The following is a 10,866-nucleotide window of genomic DNA, read 5'->3' on the forward strand; positions in this document are numbered from 1 at the left end:
GACTTGGTCAAGAAAACCTCCTCCTAGTGTCCATCTAGAATTCAACACTCAGCCAAAACACACTCAAAGAAGGAAGGTAGAATAAAGACCAATGAAAACTTAAGGAAGTCATTAGTGATGGAATCACAGCACACTAATGATCAACAAGGGCTCCTCTCCAGTACAGAGAAAATGATCCCATATGGAAGCTTGGAGACCAGGGAAAGAACAAAGAACAATGAAAAAGTAAAATATATGAGTCAACTTAAATGCATATGTTTGGTAGAAAACAAGAATAAGAAGCAATAATTAGGTTGCTTATGGTTTCAAGTATGGAAACAATTACAATCTGCAACAAGTTTTACTGAAGCTTAAATGGAGTGAAACTTTAACAGTGCAAAAAAGAGTTGACAGTTCTTAGTAACAGACTTACGCAAGTCAAAACTACACATTGTAATCTCTAGAGGAAGCATAGAAATTATATGTAATATATATGAGAAAGAATAAAATAGGTATTACAACAGAAAGAACGTTACATATAGTTCTGTGTGTATGTATGTATGTGTGAACATACACATACAGTTCTATGATGGAGGCATGTATATACAGTTCTCTGTGTGTGTGTGTGTGTGTGTGTGCGTGTGTGTGTGTGTGTGTGTGTGCGTGTGTGTGTGTGTGTGCATATTCATACAGTTCTGTGGTGGAGGCATATACATAGAGTTCTGTGTGTGTGTATATGTGTGGCTTATGGTAGCTAGCTATATGGCATCTCCCTGACTCTGCCTACTCTCTCTCTCTCTCTCTCTCTCTCTCTCTATATATATATATATATATATATATATATATATATATATATATGTTCAGATTTCCTGCCTAGCTTTGTTCTGCACTATGTAGAAGGACCGCCCAGCTACCGGCCACCCACTAGCTTTTGCCCTGAAATAATTACAAGGAAACTGTAATCATTTAAACACTGCCTGGCCCGTTATCTGTGGCCTCTTATTGGCTAACTCTCACATCTTGATTAACCCATTTCTAATAATCTGTGTAGCACCATGGGGTGGTGGCTTACCAGGAAAGATTCTAGCCTACATCCGTCTCAGGTTGAAGAATCATGGCGTCTGCCTTACTTCTTTTCTTCCCAGCATTCTGTTCTTTCTACTCCACCCATCTATGTTCTGAACTATCAGGCCAAGCAGTTTCTTTATTAATTAACCAATGAAAGCAACACATAGAAAGAAGATCCACCTACATCATCACTGCATTAGGCTAAGCAGTTTCTTTATTAACCAATGGTAATAAAACATATTCACAGCATACAGAGCAGAATCACACATCAATAAGCCCTCCATGAGAAATGTTATTAGGATAATATATATGTATACATACATGTATAATGTATATACACATGCATATATGTGGTGATAAATGAAAATAAAGAAATAAAATTGAAATGCTGAGATGAAATGCTGATGATAGGTTTAAAAATAGAAACTGATAAGCATAGAAACCAATATTACAAAACTTAGCATTAAAACATTAGATAACTAAAATTGTTAGAAGCATTGAGGTTCACAAAGAGTGTGTTTGAGTGTGTTTTTTTATTTTTTTTCTCTTTTTTTATTTTTCCATTAAAAAATTTATACTTCCTCCCCTCCTCCCATTCCCCTCCAGCTCCCCCACTTACCCTCCTCCCTCCCCCTCCCTCCTTAAGAGAGGGCAGGGAACCCTGCCCTGTGGGAAGTCCAAGCCCCCCCCACACACACACACACATCCAGGCCTAGGAAACTTTGCATCCAAATAGACTAGGGCCCCAAAAAGCCAGTACATGCAGTAGAAACAAGTACCCTTCTCAGTCAGCCCCCATTTTCAGCCACATTCAGAGTCCGGTTTGATCGCTTGCTCATTCAGTCCCAGTCCAGCTGGATTTGATGAGCTCCCATTAGAACAGGCACACTGCCTCAGTGGGTAGACCAACCCCTCACAGTCCAGAGTTCCTTGCTCCTCTTTTCCCTCCTTCTGCTCTTCAACTGGACCTTGGAGGCTCAGTCCATTGCTCTGATGAGGGACTTTGTATCTATCTCCATCTGTCGCTGGATGAAGATTCTATGGTGATATTCGAGATAATCATCAGTGTGATAATGGGGCAAGGCAGTTCAGGTACCTTCTACTCTGCTGCCAAAGGACCTAGCTGGGAACATCCCCGTGGACACCTGGGACCCCCTGAGCCAAGTCTCTTGCCAACCCTAAAATGGCTCCTTTAATGTAGATATCTTCTTCCCTGCTCCTATATCCGCCCTTCCTCCATCTCCACCCTCCCACTCCCCCAACTCTCTCCAGTCTTTCCTTTCTCCCTTCTCTCTCCCCCTCTCCCCTTCCCACAACCCCACCCCCTTACCCCCACCTCCATGCTCCCATCTTTTGCCCAGCAATCTTGTCTGCTTCCAATTTCCAAGATGATCCATATATGTTTTTCTTTGGGTTCACCTTGTCATCTGGCTTCTCTAAGCATATAGGTTTGTGAACTATAGGCTTAATGTCCTTTGTTTATGGCTAGAATCCACTAATGAGTGAGTACATACCATATTCATCTTTTTGGGTCTGGGTTACCTCACTCAGGATAGTGTTTGTATTTCCATCCATTTGCACGCAAAATTCAAAATGTCATTATATTTTGCCACTGAGTAGTACTCTAATGTGTATATATTCCACACTTTCTTTATCCATTCTTCCATTGAGGGGCATGTAGTTTGTTTCCAGGATCTGGCAATTACAAATAATGCTGCTATGAACATAGTTGAACAAATGCTTTTGTAGTATGATTGGGCATCTCTTGGGTATATCCCCAAGAGTGGTATTGCTGGATCCTGAGGTAGATTGATTCCCAATAATATAGATTTCTAGCGATACAGTCCAAAATCAAATTATGCAGTTCAAATGTCATTTGAAATGTACATAAAAAGAATCTTTTGAGACTAATGTATTCTATCATGTATGTCTACCATTGCATAACAAGAGAGCCATTTCAAATGAATTTATGTTGAATTCTTCAAAGCAGTTCTTTAAAACCTATACCTAGATACATCATTAGCTACCTGAGTACTGAATGGAGAGATGTTTAAGTGGTTTTAATCAAAATCTATTGTTACCTCTGGTTTTAGTTGCATTTCTAAAAAATGGAATTTGGCTCAATTTGTATCTCTGGGTGATAAATGTTTTATGAAGAGCAATTAGTACTTTTAATTTTAAATGTTTAAAAAATAGTAATAAAAGTTGGCCCACACCTTCAATCCCTGCAGCCTGGAGACAAAGACTGGATGATCCCTGTGAGTTTGAAGGTCAACCTTATCTGCATAATGAGTTGAGGTCAGCCAGGGCTGTATAGTGAGATCCTGTCTCAAATAATGAAAAAATAAAAATGAATACAAATAATGTAAGGCGACATTTTGTGTAACCAACTGAAACAAGCAAACATTTGCAAAGTCCCGAGGAAGGCTGATGTAAGGCCGTTAGCATGGCAACATGAGAAAGTCAAGCCACAAGAGGACATGGAGATATGTGTTGATATTTTGTTTGTAATCTAAGAAATAAAGCTTGCCTGGAGGTTAGAGTGCAGGGCTACCGCATTTTAGCCATAGAGGGCAGACAGTAGTGGCACACACCTTTAATCCCAGGCAGACAGATCTCTGGGAGTTCAAGGTTAATCCGGCCTACCTGAAACAGTGGATTAAGCCAGTCAGTGGATTAACCTTTAATCCTAGTGTTTGGGATTCACACACCTTTAATCCCAGCATTAGGGAGGTGGAGTCAAGAAGGGATTAAGGCTTAAGGCAGGGCAGAGAAAGCTATATAAGCCAGGACCTCAAGTGCTATCTGAGCCAAGCATACAGTACGAGATTTGGTGGAGACCCAGTTCAGTCTAGGAAGTCTGAGGATCACCCATCTCGGTCTGAGCTTGGATAGAGGTAAGTACTCACTTGGGGCTTACTGGTCTGCTTCTCTGATCTTCAGCTTTAACCCCTGCTTCTGACACTCGGTACTGATTATAAAGAACAATTAGAATTTGTGCTACAGAGATGGGCAGCTACAGTAACGAAGGAACAAAACTTGGTGTGGGAAAATAAGGAAAACCTATGCCTTAGTGCTTTCAAAGCACAAAACTTAGAAACAATATACAGATAGCAATTTGCTAAAAACGGCAACATGATCTCTCCCCTGGAAGAAGAGGGGCAGAAGGCCTCACACTTTGCAAGTAAATGACCAGGGTGGAAAATGTACTGTGCTCTGTCAAGTATAGTGAATTCTAGATCAGAATCAGGATCAGGACACGCAAAAAAAGAGATAGGATTTAGGACACTAAAAAAATCATTCAAGGGGATGAGCCGTGGAGCCATAGTGCAGCACACAACCCTCACACGCGTCCTGTGAGCAAAACAAAGCAGACCCGAAAGAAAAGCGCACACTATTAATTTCATATATATGAAATTCTGGAATAGCACAGTGGCTCTATGGAAATAAATGTCACCACAGTGCTCATTTAAGAGATTACTCATGACAGGAGAGGAGCATGAACGATTTTAGTAGAGTTCTCACATACTCAGGTAAGAGGATGTGCAAAGTGAAATTTCTAAGTGTACATTCAAAATCTCTGCATTCTATTTGAATAACTTAGACACCATGAACCTAGTGCTGGCTTAAAGAAGGGCTACCCATCCCCCACATCAAAGGAACACAATGGCCCCTGCTCTCAGCACCTATCTTATGGCTGGTTTACCTGCTCAACCCCAAGCTTAGGTTCCTGTGTGCCTGGGAGGGTCTGAGGGGCTGTGTAGAGGCAGTCCATAGAGAAGGGAGCAGCTGACCTCATTTCTTTTCTTGGGTTGAGTAGCATCTATACTGTTCCTTAAAACAGCGCAAATGTAAACGAGGTGTAAACTGCCTTCACATCTCATTTAGGGAACAGATGAGCCGTGAAATGCATTTCGCAGGCACAAGTGCTGCAGGGGTACGCTTAGCAAGCGGGCGCAGTCTCGCGGTACAGTGTTGAGCATTTGCTCCTCTTCCCGCGGGATCCAGGGTTATTTCTGTGTTCGGACTGCTGGCCGGGTGGGAGGGAAAGGGGGCAGGGTATGAGTGTGGGAGGAAGGAGGGAGTTGCTTCTATGGTCCTTAAGACTCCTTCCTTTCTCTGCGTGCTCAACTCCTACACATCTGTCAAAGACCAGCTTAGCTGTCACCTCCCTGTAGAGCACTCATGCTCCCTGATTCTCATTCCTTTCTCCTCTAGACAGACGCCGCACTTGACTCCTTCCCTCTGTCCTAATTTATCATGGCTGGCTCTATAGGATCCCTGCAGGCTAATTCTTGATCTCCGTAGTTGCTCAATTAATCATGTATAAAGTATGTGTATGTGTGTATTTGTGTGGTATGTGCACACATGTGCATGCAGCGTACACACCCATGCACACACATGTAGGAGCTAGAGACAGATGTCAAGTGTCTTCCTACATCCCACCTTATTTTTTGAGACAGGGTCTCTCACTGAACTGGAAGCTTGCTATTAGGGCTAGACTGGTTGACCGTTGAGCTTCTGGAATCTGCTTGGCAATGTTCCACAACACTTGAGTTACAGATAAGTGTGTCTATGCTAGGCTTTTGAACGGGTGCTAAGGACAATCTGAGGTCCTCCTGTTTTCACACCAACTATTTTTATCCACTGAGCAGTCTCTCCTGCTCCTCAGTAATCTTTAAGGAATGAATGTGAACCGAAGTAGGAGAGATGGGGAGACTACAGCATCTAAAAATGCCTCTGTAGCAACTAACCCTTCTGCAAACACCTCCCCAGAAATTCAAAAGCTCCACATACTTGAGTCATAAAATGTGGGCATTTGGGGCAGGGTGGGGGTGAGGTGAAGCTATGGGCGTGGCTTGGCATGGAGGGCGTGGCCTGGGTCTGGGGCATTCTGGGTCGCCAATGCCGGAAGCTGGCAAATCTGTTGCTGGCAGAGCCCGGTGCTCTCGGCCCACAGCCTGCACGCGCCGAAGTGCGGCCTGCACCATTGGCTCCCACAATTCTAAAGTCGAACTCTCTCGTCCCTGCAGCTCAACAGGTCAAGGCAGGTGACACAGACACCCCAGACATAACTATAGAATCAGAGAGCCTGGAAAATGAGCACCTTCCACTGGCCGCCATTAACTGCATTCAAGGACAGCAGTGAAAATAGTAACCTTCTTCGGACTCGAGAGAAGGAGAGAGGCAAGCAAGAAGATCACCCGGAGAAAGAGGCGTTTTTTGAAAAGATGCCACTGTTTGGAGAGCCCTACAAGACTACAAAAAGGGATGGGTTGTCGCGTCAGATACAGAACATACTAGGAGACTATGAAGTTATGAAGGAGTTATGGAGATCTGTGTCTTGTACTCAGTGTCCAAATGGTTCTAAAGACAGCCGGGGGAAGCCGAAATATCCTTTATTCCATGACAGGGAGAGCCTTGCATCCACCTTCTGTTGCACGCACACCTACCACCAGCTTTTTTGTACTTCTTCTGCCCCTGGATCACCTTTTGTTGGTAACATTAGCCACAGTTCAAAGATGGCTCCACCAAGGATGGAGCCAGTGCCAAGTCTCCATGCCAAAAACTATGGTCCACCCGACAAACAGCATCCGACTCGAGATCACCTCAGTCAGGAGGGGCACTCTTCAAACCACAAAAAGTGTGACCGCAGAGCTGATGGTGACTCAGCTCTGGGTAAAAAACTCTCACCCTTAATCTCCCCTGTGTCCCATTTGTCACCTGTACATTCCAGACTGCAAAGAACCAGCAAGGTTTACAGCAGCAGTAGCACTAGCAATAAAAGCTACTGTGCAAACATGTCTTCCAAGGGCCTGAAGATAAAGGTTCAAGATAACGAGACTCCTCTTGACAGTTCAGTGGTAATTACCAGACTTGGGGTGGCCTCTTCTCAAACGTTTCCACCCCTTCCTCTCCTCTCAGAAAGTGTTGCAATGCAGCAGAAGCCCATGACATGTATCTGGCCCACTGACGGTCAGAATCAGGCTCCCAGTGAGTCCTTGGGCCTGAAGCTGCCACTGGAAGACAATGGTCAGCAGAGCTTCGAAAAACTGGATGTAAAAGTGCCAGACAAAGCCAAACTCACCAGACTGAAGATATCTTCACAGTCGGAGTCGGTGGAGCAGTTGTTCTCCAATGAAGTCCACTGCGTTGAGGAGATTCTGAAGGAAATGACCCATTCGTGGCTCCCTCCTCTGACAGCCAAGCATACACCCAGTACGGCCAAGACCAAGCATACACCCAGTACGGCCAAGACCAAGCATACACCCAGTAAGGCCAAGACCAAGCATACACCCAGTACGGCCAAGACCAAGCATACACCCAGTACGGCCAAGACCAAGCATACACCCAGTACGGCCAAGACCAAGCATACACCCAGTACGGCCAAGTCATCCAGATCTCCTTTCCCTACAAAGGATCCTCTGCCCAATAGTTCTGCAACCCAAAGCCAAAATCAATACGATCCACTTTCCAAAATCCATCCCAATTCACAGCAAGGAACATCCATACTCTGGGAGGACCTGCAGCTCAGTGAGAGTGAAGAGAGTGACACAGAACAAGCTGCAGAGAAGCTTCCATCCCTATCTGCACCTCCAAGCGCTCCCCAGATTCTCTCCAAGCCAGATCCCAATTCACAGCAAGGAACATCCATACTCTGGGAGGACCTGCAGCTCAGTGAGAGTGAAGAGAGCGACACAGAACAAGCTGCAGAGAAGCTTCCATCCCTATCTGCACCTCCAAGCGCTCCCCAGATTCTCCCCAAGCCGAATCCCAATTCACAGCAAGGAACATCCATACTCTGGGAGGACCTGCAGCTCAGTGAGAGTGAAGAGAGCGACACAGAACAAGCTGCAGAGAAGCTTCCATCCCTATCTGCACCTCCAAGCGCTCCCCAGATTCTCCCCAAGCCGGTGGTGTCAGCGCATTCCAGTAGTGCAAAGTCAGAGAGTAGCAGCAGCAGGTCGGACTCAGATTCAGATTCAGACTCCGAGAGAGACTCGGAGAGTGAGAGCAGCTCACGCTATAGCAAGGAGAGTGAGCCCCTAGAAATCCCTGCTCCAGAGCCCGAGACTCCAACAACAAACTGGTTAACCAAAGTGAAGCAGCCACTAGTGCTCCTTGAGGCTCTGGGGGGCACTGAGTCTCCAAGTGGGCCCCAGGAAAATAAGGGTGAAAACCTCAACACTGACCAGCTACACCCTGAGTCCAAAGGCTCTCCCCCCAAGAGTTCCTGCAAAGCCGTCCAAGAGCTCACTGAAGGGCCCCAACCTGAGGAGAGGAGCTGCCAAAAACCCTCTGCCCAACAGCAGTCCCCGTCTCAGCAAACTATTGAGACCAAACAACCCAGAAAACCTGCCAAGGTCTCTGGCCAGGCAGAGCCCCAGGCCTGTTTGCAGGTGGAAAGTAAACCAGGACCCCTTCCTTCTGAATCAAAAAAACAGATTTCCAAAGACAAACCCAAGGTGAAGGCAAAAGGCAGGGAGCCTAAGCCTGAAGCTAGCATGCCCAACCATCAGGCAGCCGAGCCAGCCCCTAAGGAGAAAAGGAAGCACAAGGGTTCCCCGGCTCCCTCTAAGGTTTCCTCAGGCCCTCAGCCTCCTAAGGACAAAGCTCGAAACAGGAACTCTTTCACTCCACCCCACAGTGGCGGCAGCAATGGCAGGTCTAGCAACTGCCAACAAACTGCCAATGTCCAGGAAGACGGTCAAAAGAGAGACACCGAATTGCTCTCACCACTCAGGAACACTCCACTACCACCGAGTTTGGTAGTGAAGATAAACCTACATCATCTCACTCGGATTCCCCAGCCCCTGGGGAAGGGGGGCAGCCCCAGGAAAGCAGAAGACAGGCAGCCGCCAGCAGATAAGGAGCAAGACTCCGAAAAGAGAGACTGCAATGGCTCCAGCAGACTGAGCAAGAAAAGAAAGGGCAGCGACTCAGAAAAAGACCGTGCCAGCAAGAAAATCAGAAGGGAGAAAGATGTCCAGTCACACTGTACTTCTTCTTCCTCTTCCCATACTGAATCTTCCAAAACAAAGACTTCCAAAGCCTCCTCAGAGTCCTCAAGAAAAGAAATGCCTTCTCTGCCACCTGTGTCAGCCTCTTCCTCCTCCCAGAAGTCAATCAAAACTGCACGCAAGAAGCCAAAGACGGATGTAGACACCTGTGGTCAGGGCCCTCCCAAAAGTGCAGGCAGTGCCAATGACAATGACAAGGACTCTTCTGTTCCCAAGCACAGAAAAGTGCCGAAAGTGCAGGCCAGGGGCTCAGAATACATAAGGGTCTTCTAGAGAAGCCACAAATGCGTTCCTAGTGCCTTCTTTGCCAAAGGGTAACTGTAAACCAGGGAAGCCACAAGTGAAACCTTACAAGCAGAAAGCTGACTTTTACATGAAGGAAGCTAAAAGGATGAAGTGTAAAGCAGTGGCAATGAAGAACAAGATCAGAAAGGCCATCAAGTATTTGGAAGCTGTCCTGTCTTTAATTAAGTGTGGGATGGCCAAGGAGTCAGAAAGCTCAGTAAAGGCAGCGTACACTGTCTACTCAGAAACTGCAGACCTCATTAAGTTCACAATGTCATTAAAATCCTTCTCGGATGCCATGGTGCCAGCACAAGAAAAGATATTTGCCGTTTTATGTTTACGTTGCCAGTCACTGGTGAACATGGCAATGTTTCGCTGTAAAAAGGACATAGTAATGAAGTATTCTCACTCTCCTAGTGACCACTTCAACAATTCTTCTCTATGCACAGGTATTCCGTCCTCCCTCTCCCTAGTGCCTTCTCCTGCCAGATCTGTCAGATCCCAGTCAAGTGCTGGTGGGATGACGGCCACCGTCAGTGTCCCAGTCACCATCCAGAACAAGACCTTTGCCTATTTCACCATCACAAACCACCTCCTTAAAGCCTTGGAACTCTGGGAACAGTCAGAGGCCCTTACAAAGAAGAATAAAAAATTCTTTGCTCAGCTCAGCACAAAGGTGCGTATCTTGACCCTCAACAGCAGCCTGGTGGACCTGGTGATCGACACAAAGCAAGGTCTGCGGCAGCTGAAACAAACACTCAAAACTCCCTAAAACAGGCTGGGATTACTTGACACTTGAGCTGTCTTTGCACAACTGGAAACCTTGATCTAGTGTAGACAACTGTCTGATGGCGACGGCACACTCAGGAAGTGAAGCACCACGATGGTCAGAACTTTTGCCCACTTAAACTCACAAGAGCTGTGTGGCTATCCTTTCGACGCTGGTTAGCAGAGTGGACGGTGGGAAAATGACCTGCCTTTCCTACAGAAGGACGGAAGTGCAATGGAGCCTAGCTGGTCTAGTGACCTTTCTGGTTGTTTTCTGTTTGAACAATAGGATACAGGTTGCCAACGAAAGGACAAGAAGCAGTTTCTAGTATCACAGCAGATACCTGTCATCTCAGTAGCCACACGAGTTTACTTCCAGAAGGAACTTTTGGTTTTCTGCATAATAATTTTTGGTGAAGGATTTTATGGATATATATTTTTTAAAGAAAACACTGTTTAATAAATTCTAATGACTTGCAATAAAATAAATAAATAAATGAATAAAAACATTGACACATTTGCTGTGGGACAATGGTCTTTTATCCTGTCACTTGTATTATTTTTAATAAAATGCTGATTGGCCAGTAGCCAGGCAGGAAGTATAAGAGGGGTGACCAGGCAGGAAGTATAGGCAGGGCAATGGGAACAGGAGAATTCCGGGAAGAGGAAAGAGGCAGTCTGCAGTCATCATCCAGACACAGAAGAAGTAAGATGTAACTGCCTCACCAAAAAAGGTACCAAGCCA

At 45.6% G+C, this 10,866-nt stretch overlaps 1 protein-coding gene across 1 annotated transcript; it reads left to right on the top strand.

Moving 5' to 3' along the window:
- Positions 1-6,146: 6,146 nt before the first annotated feature.
- On the top strand, positions 6,147-10,125 carry LOC130873589 (AF4/FMR2 family member 1-like). Its single transcript, XM_057768424.1, is given in 4 exon segments — positions 6,147-7,250; positions 7,413-7,552; positions 7,841-9,329; positions 9,331-10,125. Coding segments are annotated over 4 exon segments (3,528 nt in total).
- Positions 10,126-10,866: the final 741 nt, after the last annotated feature.

This window comes from Chionomys nivalis, chromosome 4 (assembly GCF_950005125.1).
Source record: "Chionomys nivalis chromosome 4, mChiNiv1.1, whole genome shotgun sequence".
Lineage (NCBI taxonomy): Eukaryota > Metazoa > Chordata > Mammalia > Rodentia > Cricetidae > Chionomys > Chionomys nivalis.